The sequence below is a fragment of the Oreochromis aureus genome, linkage group 19, assembly GCF_013358895.1.
Source record: "Oreochromis aureus strain Israel breed Guangdong linkage group 19, ZZ_aureus, whole genome shotgun sequence".
NCBI lineage: Eukaryota > Metazoa > Chordata > Actinopteri > Cichliformes > Cichlidae > Oreochromis > Oreochromis aureus.
The window spans coordinates 10,913,234-10,928,037 of record NC_052960.1 but is presented as its reverse complement, the minus strand read 5'-3'; the positions used below and the strand labels follow the sequence as shown (position 1 = coordinate 10,928,037).

Below are 14,804 nucleotides of genomic sequence, written 5' to 3'. Positions count from 1 at the left end.
ATTTACAGACATAAAATGTATTTGACAGAACAGATGTGTGTATAATTCTGCTTGTTCTTCTGCTGGATCTCTGGCTCATATTGCAGAAGAAGTAAATAGAATGGGTTAAGTATAATAAAGCAAAGAACAATCTTACATAAAAAAAAAAGAATTATCTTTATTGATGGAAAATGATTTACAGCTTTTATTTCTTGAAAAAGAATAATAGAGCCATACCTACTGAAAAACGTGACACTGCCTCATTTCCATACTAACAGTGATTTGGCTGTTTAACTGGAAGGAGGGTGAGTGCTGTGTGAGCCTGAACACAAACAGAGCACGGAGGGAAAGAGCGAACCAGAAGTGAAACCTATCATGTCATTTGTGCCTTTTCCAGCGGATTTTTCAGCTACTGTAGTAAATCATGCCCATATTCAGTTTGGGGGGTTAAAAGTAATAGATTGCTTGGTATACATTGGAGTTTGAGAGACTGTAGAGTTTTTCAATTGCTTGTAACATTATAATATGGCAGTTGCTAGGGGTTAAGAATGCATGCGAAATTGTCCAAGAAAAATAGTCTTGGAACATGAACAAAGGGCTGGGGTGCAGGGCAGGAGAACAGCCAACCCCCACCCCCAGGACAGGAAGCCACAGGTACAAGCCTGGGGGAGTGCAACCTCAGGGTGAACAATACCGAGAGAAGTGGAAGACTACTGAGGAGGGGCAGCCCCCCCACCCCCACCACCACCACCACCACACACACACACACACACACACACGCTATAAAGGTGTGTGTGTGAGGAATGCTCCTCAGATCAGCCTTTAGAATAAGACTCCATAGGATGATCTTCAGATGCATTTGTATTTTATTTACTTCCAGCGCAAATAAAGACGTCTGATTTTGGAAGTAAAAGTCTCTGCCTGATCCCTACCATCAAAAAGAATCCATGAAGTTGGCGTACTTCAACAGGGGGTAGTCTATTATTTTCTTTCTCAACTTCTAAAAGTTTGATTTAAGGGGGCAGGATGTTCGTTTAAGGGGGCGTTGCCCCCTCGTGCCCCAGTGTATAGCCGGCCCTGACGCACGGCAAGTTTAAAACTCAAAGAAAAGAAATAAAAATATTTTTTTTAAGTAAAATACTTTTTTTTTCATCTTCATTCAATGTTGTTTGTACCCACTTCAGCGTTTGGCTTTCTTCATACCATGCCCCATGAGGCAGGCAAACACAGTCATCACCATCTTGGGTTTGACCTCCACCAAATCATCAGGCAGAGCGTAGACACGAGCGCCAATCTTACGAGCCGATGAAATTGCATAACTTGGAGGAGCACAGAAGGAGAGAGGACTCAGGAGATGATAAAAGAGCAAAAAATACGAAGAGTTTGGGAGTTTAAAAAATATTTTTTTTCTTACCTGGCATTGTTGATTTTATCGTCTTCCTTCAGCACTCCATTTTCTCCTCTTGCCACCATGTCGAAGTTGACCTTCCCCGGATCAATTACATCGATCAGGTCAATCACTGGCAGGCTGGTGCTGATCAGCTTGTCCTGCAGAAAACGGGCAAAAAGGGGTTTAAAGCACACAGTCTTTTGATATCATACCATTTCACAAACAAAGATACACACCTTGAAGCTGCGGATTTGTGTATCCTTTCCATTCTGGCTCAGCATCTTGTTGACCCAGTCCAGGATGATTTGATCTACCACCCTCTCTCCATCACCCAAATCGGACAAAACCTGAACTGTGTACCTGGAGGATTGTAAGAATTAAAGGTAACTGAAACTATACAAGGAGCAGCGGCGCCAAACCACGGACTGTCTGTTTTCACCAAACAATATACTACAGCAAGCAAAACATCCTGCAGCTCTGCGTGCACATACCTCCTCATCAGCTGCCAGACCAGCCCTAAGGTGTGTACACGACTCCCCTCATTTAGATTTACTCCTCCAATTCCAACCAGGGAGAAGCGGGCAGCATCCCTGCCCAGGTCCACAGCATAGTTACAGTTTTCCAGCTGGGATACAGGGAAAAAAACAAAAAACAACGTTGCATCTCTCATATTTCCCACTGCTGTGCGTTTCCTGTCATCATCACTGTGCTCTGCTTGTTTGCATGTAGTACCTTCTTCATATTGGCCCCCAGCGCAGGATAAGGAGGGCGGTTGACTTTCTTCCAGTCCACAGGCACATTGACCTTATCATAAAGCTGCAGAATCACCAAGCCGTCACACAGGTCACTGGAAGAAAACAATGACACAGATAATTGATTTCAATAGAAAAAGAAGAAAAAAGACCACCACTGAGAACACTTAGAGCATGTCCTCTCTATTTTTGTTGAATTATGGAGTTTTAGCAGTCTTAGGGGGAGCTCATGTTTTACTGTGCTTTAAAGCTAATAAATAAAAACAATAACACTTATATTTAAATAAGGGATTTATTATTTTCAAACTTTATTTTCAATGCTGTCTGCATGAGGAAACCATTAAAATTTAAGTTTAAAGCTAAGCCCATATCTTACTCTTGTGGAGTCTTCAGTACAATGTTATATGAGGACACTCAGCCTAATCATTAAATGAAGCTGTAACCCTTATTTACAGCTCCATTCACCCTAAATAACTGATATGGTCAACATGATTATGTATAACTGATGACATACTGGTAAAGATGGTGCACATGTGGAGAAACACCCAGAGAGTTCATCCAGTTGCAAAATGTTTTTTCTTCTCTGGTCTCCTCTGGAATGATATGAAGAAATCGTACATGTTATCATACAGTTGACTTCATCTATAGTCTGGACTTCCGCCACACCCTCAAGCACTTATTGTCATCTCTGGCTTTTTATTGGTCTATGGCACGTATAACTAGCATAGCATCACATCTGTTTTCTGCATGCTCATTTTATGGCTAATATGTGTACTGTACATTTCAGCATTTTATGACTCTGTCGTGTAATTGTAAGGCCAACATGCAGTGGTGAATATATCTCACTCTCTATGTGCTCTATTTCACTTTCATTCCTCTGAGGCTTCTGCAGACCGGGGTGCATGTTGTACAGGTTGGCCGCGAAGAGTGTGTTCAGTTTGCTGTTTCCAGATGTGACATCACGAGCAGTAACAAACTGCCTGCATTCCAGTTTGGCCGCCTGCTGCAGCATCAGCTCAGCCCTTTTCTCCAAATCCCACTCCTTCACAACAAACACACACACAGACATATATGCATAAAAGAACAGTACAGACACTATGTAATTATAATCATATCAGAATTTGAAGAAAACTGGTTAAAATGACAGAATGAAATGTTGATCTTTACATTTAGCTTCATTTATTAGTTTCTTGCTGTTATGTGAAAATTTTGTGACTCACATTGAGGCCGCTCATGTCAATTTTTATCTTCATTTGGAATTCCTCCTCCTCACAGGAAGTGATCTGATCCATCAGGTGGAAGTAGGCCCGCGAGTCCTTCGGTGGGAGAGTACAAGATGGGGTTACACTCATGACACTGTGTATTCACATGTGTGTGTATTTGTTCTGCACGGTACCTTGATGTCTTCGCTGAAGTTGCTGATTGTTTCCATTCCTGCATTGCGTAGATGATAGTTGACCCAACGGAGCAGCATCTCGTCAGGGGGGAGAGACCTTAGGTGCTCCAGTGATTCTCCATCTTCTAGAAGGGCAATCAGACCTGAAAACACATAACAGCAGTTAAACAACTGTTAAAGCAAGAAAGAGGAAATTAATCAAAAACTGCATTTTTACCTCGAAGCAGCAAGACACTCTCAATTAAAAGTAATACAGTTGTGGTTATGCTGGTCAAAGCAAAGAAGATGCGCAAAAAAATTCGATAATTTTTTACGAAAAAAGCAACAAAAAATTTGTAACATATTTTTGTACCTAGAGGCTGTCTGATTATAGATAATACAATATAACATATAAAAATAAAAATAAAATAAAATAAAATAAAGCACCAAATGTGTTACCTGCTTACAGAAAATAAACCTATAATCACGAACACTCGCAAATTATTCTATTTTTTTTTTTTTTTTAATTGCCAGAAGGTTCAATAAACACTCATTAAAAAAAAAAAAGTTTTCTGGTGATTATTTCATGGTTCAGGCTTTTAGGGACTTGAACCCCAGTGTACTGAACTCTGACGAAGACTGTGTTATACAGTTTCAACCTAACAAGCTCCACTGTTTTGCCTTTTGCTTTTACTTTTCAAACATCTATATCATGAACTGCATCCCATATGGGTGAGTGCTGTAAATGTGAAGTTGTGTGTGTGCATGCAGGTGTGCGCTGACCTTCGTTCCTGCTGATTTCTAAGTCAGCTAGGACGCCAATCTTGATAACCTGCCAGAGCAATCCCAGAACCAGGTGGGGTTTTCCAGCCATCAAGTCATGGGCATCCATGCTCACCACCGTGCACCCAATAGCTGAGGCTGAATTCAGGGCCAAGACCAGATTCTCCTACAAACACTCACACCATCAGCATTTTAAATCAAAGTCTGAAACAGTGTCATGTCATACAGCAGTGTTTCTGTTGTTTTAACAGCTCAGCGAAAATATAGACTACAGACTGAATCCTGCCAATAATAAGAAACTAAGCAGAAATCAGCAGAAGCTCAAAATGGAACTGCTGATGGACAAATATCATCCAGGAAGAAGTGTTCATGGGATATAACACAGCAGAAGAAAAAGAAGAGGACGATGCAGTAAAAAGTTAATATATTACAGGCTTTTTTGCAAAGTCCAACATTCCAGGAGAATCAGTATATTCAGAATAACACATTAACACATTTACTACCTATCATCATCTCAGTTGACATCCATATGTTCAGTAGAGGACTTATCATGTGCCAGCTACAGTAAATCTATCCGAATACATTCAAGTCTTTTAAAGTAGTCGTGTCTTAAATGAGAATTTCCCTTCACTCCCTTCATTTTTTTTCTACTTTTTTAGGTGCAACAGAGATCATAAGCTGGCCTCTTATAAAAAACAGCAGCAGATTCTTTTAGTAAGCACAGAATGTGGCAATGTGATGATAGAGTTGTACAGATGCTCTCAGCTAAAAATCAGCAGGAATTGTAAAGTAATATATATGTATTTAGCCACTCACTCAGAACTGCTACTCACTCTCATATGAAAGGTGGTAAGTTTCTTAGTGTTGATGACTCTTTCATCAATCGTGTCTGGCTGAGAATGGTTGATCATCTTGCTGAAAGAGATTTTTTTTTTAAACAAGCAAAAGAGTGAAGCGTGAAGTCTGAATCTAGTTTAAGATAAGTGTAACTTAGGGTCAGATTAGGGCACTGGGTAGTCACAAGTTTGATTCCTGACCCTTTAGTGCTCTCAGTTCCCCCTTTTTATATCCAACATGTACTGTTTATCTCTGCCATCTGATAGTTCACTTGCTATCTTTCGTCTGTGAAAGATAGCAGTTGTAAAATAAAGAGAAACAGGAGCAGGAAGGAGCTCTGAAACACTATAAAACAATAGTAAAACAAGATTACACCATTTCTCTTTTAACCTTTGCTACAACATAAAAGTGCAAAATAAAAATGTTTATAGATGAGCTTATTCTTGGTTGGCTGTGTGCATGAGCTTGTGTTAATACCATAAGAGGATGCCATCGCTGACGGAGGTGAAGAGGCTTTCATCGTCAGGGTTCATGGGCAGCAGATGTTGGCAGTCTGGATCTTTTGCCAAAGATTTGTTGATCCAGTCTACATAAGCCACCTTCTCCTCATCTAAACACACATATAAATTTCTGCAGTAAGTAATGTAAGAGTTTAAACAAGAGAGAATCAGAATCAGAATCAGAAAGACTTTATTTATCCCCAAGGGGCAATTAAGATACAAGAGAGCAGCATGATGTTGAAGATAAGGACAGGGCATAAACAGGCAATAATAGTGAGATAATAAATACATAGAATATACAGTATATACACAGTTTTAAAATTACACAGTTTTAAAATTAAAGTGACTGAAAGGTGAATAAAGTGTCGGCAGTATAAAAAAAGTGTGTGGAGTAGTTTATGTTTATGGGTGTGGGAAATGGCCTTATTGGCTGGAGTGGCTTTAAAGCAGGGTGGCTTTAGGGACAAAGGTGGCTCTCCTCCTCTCAGTCCTGCAGGAAATGCAGCAGAGGCGTCGCTCAGAGGGGAGCCATTGAAATGCGGGGTGAAGAATGTGAGAGGGGTCATTAATGATTTTGGCTGCCTGTCTAAGGGCCTGTTGGCTGAAACCTGTGCCAGAGTTCTGACAGGTAGGCCAATGATTTTAGAGCACACTGATGCAGTGTGCTGCAGTCTGTTCCTGTTCTGAAGGCTGAGGGAGTGGAACCAGCAGGTAAAGGAGAAGGTCATGATGCTTTCCAGGAAGGCATAGTAAAAAGTCATCATGATGGGTGTGCTGACTCCAAAGGACTTGAGTTTCCTGAGGAGGTATAGCCGTTGGTGGCACCTCCTGAGAATCTCCTCTGTGTTGGCAGAGAATTTAGGAGGTTGTCAAAGACGGTTCCCAGGTATTTGATTGATTGATTGATTGATTGATTGATTGATTGATTGATTGATTGATTGATTGATTGATTGATTGATTGATTGATTGATTGATTGATAATACTTTATTCATCCCAAGGGAAATTGGGTTAAGGCTGCCAGCCTTGCCAGCGCCATCTTACCCTTCTGACCATACATACATTACACAAACATCACATGGGGTAGACAGGTCAGAGAGGTATAACAATGGAAAATGCACAACATAAGGAAAGACAAGGAGAAAAAAAGAACTCCCCCCAGACTGAGCTCCAACAGGGAGATCAGTTTGAGAACAGAAAAAAACACCTCAGCACATAACACATGAATCAGCACATCTTACAACACAGAAGACATAAGCTTCGAAGGCGTTTGGAGGGGGTGGGGGGGTGAGTGTAGGTCTGTGTCAGTGTACATGCATATGTGTGCATGTGAGTGTGTGTTCCGTGCTCAACCGAGAGAAAATGTCCCTTCACCCGGTTAAGCAAAAGTCAACAATCTTCAGTCGACGCGGGTGACCTTGAATGAGGAGGGAGAGAGTCATAACAAACAGTCTTATTATCTAAGGGAGAATTTGCCAGCTTTTGCCTTGAGCATCCAGCTGGCGCCAGGGGGGCCGCATGAGATGAAGATGGTAGTTGTTTTGGTTAGTGCGAACAAACTGCATCCAATTTTACAGTTGGTCTAATGTCCGTCACTGGTCACCAGGTCTCTCAATTCCTGTTGTTCTTCTTCAAGATGTTATCCATATAGCAGAGCCATGAGCTTCTCCAAGATCTTGTCCATATTGTGTTAAAAAAAACCACAGTCTGAGTACTCACAGCCCTGCCCATCGTCTATCATGTCGGCCAGCTTGAACAGCTGTAGCCGCTTCTTGTTCTTTGATAAGCCAGGTCCGAGCCAGCTCCAATCTGCCAGAACTCTGTAACCGTAGTTCCGAATTGGTAGATGTCATTCAATGTCCTCCATCGAGAGTGTCGCCAGACACACAACGCAACCGACCATCGAGTATCCGGCAGCAAACGTCTCCGCAGGACAATCGGGCTCTCCCAAGCCCAGGAGTGTGTCAATTCCGTTAAGGGACCAGTTGATCAAATCCATAATTCTTCTTTATGTTTTTAGAGAACAAGTCTGGGAGACTCTCTTAGGGTTAGAGAACAAGCGAGACTATACAAAAGACATGAGAAGCCAAGCAGGAAAGATAAGGGAGAAGGAGAGGGAGAAGGAGAAAGTGCGACTGCCTCTGTCAAGAGCCAACTACCTCCACTGGCTTCCCATGGATGGTGGTTGTGACTGAAGCAGCCAGTAGGCTGAGGGATCTGGCTGCTTCAGTCACCACCACCATCCATGGGAAGCCAGTGGGTAGCCACTCAGCTGATTAGTAGATTGTTTATGATGTTTATTAGAATAATTGATGTTGTTAGACTGAACTGTTTAATCACAAATATAAACTATTAACTCTCTACAGCCCTCAGGGAAACCTTTTCCACTATTATCTGATCTTTAATGGACAAAGAAATAAAATTAAACAGCCAAGAAAATCAAAGGGAAGCCTACAGTTGTTTTGTACCACCTCAAATAAACATTATAATGCTGTTACATTAAATTATAATTCATTTCACAATCTACAGTACAGTCAACTCAATTTTTTTCAGTGACTTCATCTTTTGTTTAATTTTAAATATTTTTTTTTTTAGATATGCTGTATTTAACTAATTAACCTACCTTGGAACAAGGGTTTGAGATACAGAATAGCTAAAAATAAGATTAAACACTCTGTATAGTGAAAATAAATTCCTAGTAAATGAGGTGCATTTGCTAACATTAATAAATAAACATTATCCAGTATATGGGTGTTATAAAATGTTTATTAAATTTAACTGCTTAGGATACCCTATAAGTGGATTTAAAGAACTACTCACATAATATAATATAATATAATATAATATAATATAATATAATATAATATAATATAATATAATATAATATAATATAATATAATATAATATAATATAATATAATATAATATAATATAATATAATATAATATAATTTTCAGTAACATCTTTGTTTTACAAGCTGGAGCTAATCATGCACACAAAAATCATTCACTGGTGCAATAATTGGGAATTCATCATCAACACACACACACACGCAAACACATTCACACATGCACACACACACACACACACACACACACACGCTTACTGTCACTCACCAGCGTAGGAATGCTGGGTTCCCTCGCTGGTGTTCCCTGATGTTCCTTCAAAAGAACGAATCCCATCCCTCCGTGATACAAGTTTTTTAAATGTCTTGCTGATCTGTCTACTCTTCAGGTCTTGGTAGATCTGACAGCAAAACACGATGCATTACTTCATGTGTAATCGGGTGAGTAAATTTGTGTATTTACTCCAAGGCTGTACCAAAACTTACAGAGACAAATTCCTCAAAGCTGATCTTTCCATCTTTGTTTGTATCTCCAGCGATGAAGGTCTCGACGATCTCTCGGACCTTGTAGCCTGGAAGGGAGAAGTTTGCCTGTTTGAACAGCTCCTGTAGCTCCCATTCACTCACATAGCCGCTGTTATCAATATCTAGACAGAGAGACACAGAAAATACAAAAACGGCAAATCATTTGCTTCACAAAGAATAAAGATTCATATAGTTACTGTATGAATAAAAATGTTTGTAGTCAGTTGGATGTGTTTTAGTACAATTCAATTCAATTCAATTCAATTTTATTTATATAGCGCCAAATCACAACAAAAGTCGCCTCAAGGCGCTTTATATTGTACAGTAGATAGCACAATAATAAATACAGAGAAAAACCCAACAATCATATGACCCCCTATGAGCAAGCACTTTGGCGACAGTGGGAAGGAAAAACTCCTTTAACAGGAAGAAACCTCCGGCAGAACCAGGCTCAGGGAGGGGCGGCCATCTGCTGCGACCGGTTGGGGTGAGAGAAGGAAAACAGGATAAAGACATGCTGTGGAAGAGAGACAGAAATTAATAACAGATATGATTCGATGCAGAGAGGTCTATTAACACATAGTGAGTGAGAAAGGTGACTGGAAAGGAAAAACTCAATGCATCATGGGAATCCCCGGCAGCCTACGCCTATTGCAGCATAACTAAGGGAGGATTCAGGGTCACCTGGTCCAGCCCTAACTATATGCTTTAGCAAAAGGAACGTTTTAAGCCTAATCTTAAAAGTAGAGATAGTGTCTGTCTCCCGAATCCAAACTGGAAGCTGGTTCCACAGAAGAGGGCCTGAAAACTGAAGGCTCTCCTCCCATTCTACTTTTAAATACTCTAGGAACAACAAGTAGGCCTGCAGAGCGAGAGCGAAGTGCTCTAATAGGGTGATATGGTACTACAAGGTCATTAAGATAAGATGGGGCCTGATTATTTAAGACCTTGTATGTGAGGAGCAGGATTTTGAATTCAATTCTGGATTTAACAGGAAGCCAATGAAGGGAAGCCAAAACAGGAGAAATCTGCTCTCTCTTTCTAGTCCCTGTCAGGACTCTTGCTGCAGCATTTTGGATTAGCTGAAGACTTTTCAGTGAGTTTTTAGGACTTCCTGATAATAAAGAATTACAGTAGTCCAGCCTGGAAGTAATAAATGCATGAACTAGTTTTTCAGCGTCACTCTGAGACAGGATATTTCTAATTTTAGAGATGTTGCGCAAATGGAAGAAAGCAGTCTTACATATTTGTTTAATATGTGCATTGAAGGACATGTCCTGGTCAAAAATGTCTCCAAGGTTCCTCACAGCATTACTGGAGGCCAAGGTAATGCCATCCAGAGTAAGAATCTGGTTAGATACCATATTTCTAAGATTTTCAGGGCCGAGTACAATAACCTCAGTTTTATCTGAATTAAGAAGCAGAAAGTTAGCGGCCATCCAGGTCTTTATGTCTTTAAGACATTCCTGCAGTTTAACTAATCGGTGTGTGTTACCTGGCTTCATGGATAGATAGAGCTGCGTGTCATCTGCATAGCAGTGAAAATTTATGCTATGTCTTCTAATGATGCTGCCTAAGGGAAGCATGTATAATGTAAATAGAATTGGTCCTAGCACTGAACCCTGTGGAACACCATAATTGACCTTAGTGGGTGAAGAGGACTCTCCATTTACATGTACAAATTGGAGTCTATTAGATAGATATGATACAAACCACTGCAGTACAGTACCTTTAATACTTACAGCATGTTCTAATCGCTCTAATAGGATATTATGATCAACAGTATCGAACGCAGCACTGAGGTCTAGCAGGACAAGCACAGAGATGAGTCCACTGTCAGAGGCCATAAGAAGATCATTTGTAACCTTCACTAAAGCTGTTTCTGTGCTGTGATGAGCTCTGAAACCTGACTGAAACTCTTGAAATAAGCCATTCCTCTGCAGATGATCTGTTAGCTGTTTGACAACTACTCTTTCAAGGATTTTTGATATGAAAGGAAGGTTGGAGATTGGTCTATAATTAGCTAAGACTGCTGGGTCTAGAGATGGCTTTTTAAGTAAAGGTTTAACTACAGCCAGCTTGAAGGCCTGTGGTACATAGCCGATTATTAGAGATTGATGAATTAATTAATGGCAGGACTTCTTTGAGCAGTTTTGTAGGAATGGGGTCTAAAAGACACGTTGATGGTTTGGAGGAATTAATTATTGAAGTTAACTCAGAAAGATCAATTGGAGAAAAGAGTCTAACTTAACATCGATGGTACTAAAAGTAGCTGTAGATAATATTACATCTGTGGGATGTTATTGGTAATTTTTCTCTAATGATAAAAATTTTATTTGTGAAGAAGTTCATGAAGTCATTACTCGTTAACGTTAAAGGGATTGTTGGCTCAGTAGAGCTCTGACTTTTGTCAGCCTGGCTACAGTGCTGAAGAGAAACCTGGGGTTGTTCTTATTTTCTTCAATCAGTGATGAATAGTAAGATGTTCTGGCTTTATGGAGGGCTTTCTTATAAAGCAGCAAACTATTTCTCCAGGCTAAATGATGATCCTCTAAATTTGTGACACGCCATTTCCTCTCCAGCTTACGAATTATCTGCTTTAGGCTACGTGTTTGAGAATTATACCACGGAGTCAGGTACTTCGGATTTGAGGCCTTAGTTTTCACAGGAGCTACAGTATCCAGAGTCGTACGTAGTGAGGAGGTAAAATTATTAACAAGATAATCGACCTCTGTTGGAGCAGTGTTCAGATAGCTGCTCTGCTCTATGTTGGTACAGGGCATTGAAGATGATAACAGTGGGTGGATTATATTCTTAAACTTAGTTACAGCACTTTCAGAAAGACATCTACTGTGATAAAGTCTACTCTCCACTGCTGTGTAATCAATTATTGTAAATGTAAATGTTATCAGGAAATGATCAGACAGCAGAGGGTTTTCAGGAAACACTGTTAAATGTTCAGTTTCTATGACATATGTTAACACAAGATCTAGTGTGATTAAAGTGGTGGGTGGGTTCTTTTACATTTTGAGAGAAGCCAATTGAGTCTAATAACAGATTAAATGCGATGTTGAGGCTGTTATTTTTAGCATCTACATGGATGTTAAAATCACCCACAATAATTATTTTATCTGAGCTGAGCACTAAATCAGATAAAAAGTCTGAGAAATCAGAGAGAAACTCTGTGTAAGGCCCAGGTGGACGATAGATGATAACAAGTAAGACTGGTTTCTGAGTTTTACAGCTGGGGTGGACGAGGCTAAGCATCAGGCTTTCAAATGAATTAAAAGATTCATTTCATAGTAGATTGCTATTGGCTTCAGTTTCAGTTTTATTTACCTATTAAAAATAACTTTTAGGTACAAGTTTATTATTGTAAACTTTCTTTTCTATCAATTCTAAACTTTATTGTTTCATGTGGACAAACTTCATTGCACTGGGGCTGCATGTCAGTGGCCACTGGGCTTCTGGTTTGTTACTAAAATGAGCCAAAAACTATTTGTGGCACTTTATTGGTGCTGTTTTCACTGATGATGTCAAAACCTATCCAGCTCTTCATTAGAGGTAGCTAAGCAGCTACTGGATGGATTTCTCTCGCGTTTTGTTCAGACTTTCAAGGTTCCAAGAAACATGAGTGTTAAAAACAGTGTTAAAAATAATTTTCAAATTGCTCCAAATTGCTGTTTGATGCCTTTGACCTGTTATCCTTTGTGCTTGATATTTTTATGTCATGCAGAAATGGGAAGATAATATCTGTTTTCTTACACCGCTCATTATTATCAAGATCTTTGCAACTGTGCAGCTGTGATTGTTAACTGATAAAATTTGGCAACGTTTATTATACGTGAAACTGTCTCTCACAAAAAGTACAATGCAAGCAGTAAAACTGGCTTACGTATGAGTCTTTTATTTTATGATGGTAGTGAAACTCTTTCTTTGTTCAGAATTACCGTCAAAACCTTTATAGGGTCATGTTAGAGTTTCCGTGTGTGTGTTGTGTTTGTGTGTTTGTGCATGCATGTTCGTGATTCTATGTGAAACTGACCGATTTTGTTGAAGGCTTCTTTTAGATCTTCCAAGTCATCTCGGGAAATCTGTATGACGTGACTGTCCATAGTAGCTTCAACTTTGTGCACCTGAAATGCGCCCCCAACCCCCCAAAACACACAACAAGGGCAATTTTCAGCAACGGACACAAAGTCTGATCAACCTGACAACTCAACATGAGAGCTGTAACACTTTATTACTGCAAAGACATGTATTTACTATACATGTGAAAACTTTAAATCAAAATTTTTAAAAAGTAGGTTTCATTTGAACTAACATCTCTTTTTCTCCAATCTACACCCATATCAGCATCCACATACAAACACATTTAAATACATTAAAGATTCTTCATTAATCTCTGAATCCAAAGCATTTTAAAGTAAAACATGCTTCTTTGCTTGAAGGACAAGAAAAGCAAAGTGAGACAAGTCAAGGACAATTACCTTCACATTACCATGTTTCCCCTCTCAGTCCTGTCTCGAGCAGTAAGCCTCTCTAGTCTTCCAGAGCTCTGCAAGGTTTCAAACCGGAGCAGAGAGGAAGCTGGATTGTAGATGCACTGGAGAGCTGAGTATCTCTTTTAGGAGGAGTCAGTGGGTGGAGGCACACGATGGACCTTTGGCCTGCCTGGACCCTGAGACAAACATCTTCTGACAGTTAACATTTAACACCTCATCCTGTTATTCTCTGTCGTGGAGGCTTAAGTGTTTGCCCCTTCTGGGCCATTTGCAGTCAAAGCACACCTGCCTTACAATGCATCCCAAAGTAGTGAGAGCTGAAAAAAAGGTAAACATATGTATATATAAATAAATGTTTTCCAAATGCACAGCCTGCAGTTTGATAATAGAAATATGGGTCATTTTTGCCCTGACTGCTCTGTTAGAGCTCACGTTTGCTTAGTGATAGATAAGCACGCCTAAATTAACTGAATAAAATTTGAATATCAGTCTTAATTCACGAGACTGTTAATGTGGCTTGAAGCACGAAGAAAGGACGCAGGGGCAAACAGTTAGCTTGGCTTTATGCAGGGACAGTTGCCCAGCATTTCAGCTCATCCTAGTACACACCTTGCAAAACTATGACCTGTTGCTTTTATACTTTGGACTTTTCATCTTCAGTTTATTGATCAGATCAGAGCGATACCAAGTACTTTTAATAACTTGGAAGCTCTGTTTTATTTTCTCTTTCACACATTGCTGGCTGGTAGGCCTTTTTTTTAGCAGCTATGCCTAAACGGTGACTGCTACCATTGTGGCTCACATCCCTAAAAATAAACAGTTAACTTTTTTATGCTTTGGTTAATAAGCGGCCATTAGTTGTAGGATAGCATAGAAGTTTTTAAGAAGTTAATTAAATTTAATTTAGTCACATTGCAGCAGGTGCACAAATCAGCATATTTATTACCAAAGGCTATTTTACAATAGCCACTAAGCATGAAGCCAAACAGTGAACTGAATTGTAACTTTAGTCAGTATAAGTGTGACACCTAACTAAAACACGTGAAACATGTGCGCATAATGTTGACTGTTTTTTGTATTTGCAGCTGTTTTTTAAGGAGCCATGATCACATTTTGCATCTAAGTCAAACATGTTTAAAACATGAGGCTTGCACAGCTTGCTTCATTGCCACACAATGCCTTGTAACCTGAGGCACGGAGCCAGCTGCATCACCTAGATTAAAATGCTCCACGTCACAACAACACTGTTACTTCCTCCTCATTCCAACTTTATTCCACCTTTATTGTTATCTTTACCTTTGTAGATCTCAGCTTTC

The 14,804-nt window shown here is 39.8% G+C and overlaps 2 protein-coding genes across 2 annotated transcripts in view; both read right to left on the bottom strand.

Annotated features, from left to right (window-relative positions):
• Window positions 1-13,602, bottom strand: part of LOC116318092 (plastin-1-like) — a 42,005-nt gene extending 28,403 nt beyond the window's left edge. The window contains exon 1 of the mRNA XM_039603294.1: window positions 13,474-13,602. The gene's annotated coding sequence lies outside the window, so the exon portion shown is untranslated. The remainder of the gene's footprint in view (window positions 1-13,473) is intronic.
• Window positions 727-13,608, bottom strand: LOC116318128 (plastin-1-like). Its single transcript, XM_039603295.1, has 16 exons — window positions 13,474-13,608; window positions 13,029-13,119; window positions 8,945-9,105; window positions 8,730-8,859; window positions 5,594-5,726; window positions 5,113-5,194; window positions 4,280-4,445; window positions 3,518-3,660; window positions 3,342-3,437; window positions 2,968-3,163; window positions 2,636-2,714; window positions 2,102-2,216; window positions 1,861-1,994; window positions 1,606-1,729; window positions 1,394-1,527; window positions 727-1,298 (listed from the first exon to the last, which is right to left on the bottom strand). The coding sequence occupies exons 2-16, from the start codon at window positions 13,096-13,098 to the stop codon at window positions 1,160-1,162; spliced, it is 1,902 nt and encodes a 633-aa protein (XP_039459229.1). The 5' UTR covers window positions 13,099-13,119; window positions 13,474-13,608; the 3' UTR covers window positions 727-1,159.
• Window positions 13,609-14,804: the final 1,196 nt, after the last annotated feature.

Coding starts and splice junctions, on each gene's coding strand:
- LOC116318128 (XM_039603295.1), bottom strand. CDS start 13,098: ATGGACAGTCACGTCATACAGATTTCCCGAGATGACTTGGAAGATCTA. Junction 5,727..8,729: donor AACCCAGCATTCCTACGCTG/GTGAGTGACAGT, acceptor ATGTGTGTTTAG/ATGAGGAGAAGGTGGCTTAT. Junction 1,299..1,393: donor GATAAAATCAACAATGCCAG/GTAAGAAAAAAA, acceptor TGCTCCTCCAAG/TTATGCAATTTCATCGGCTC.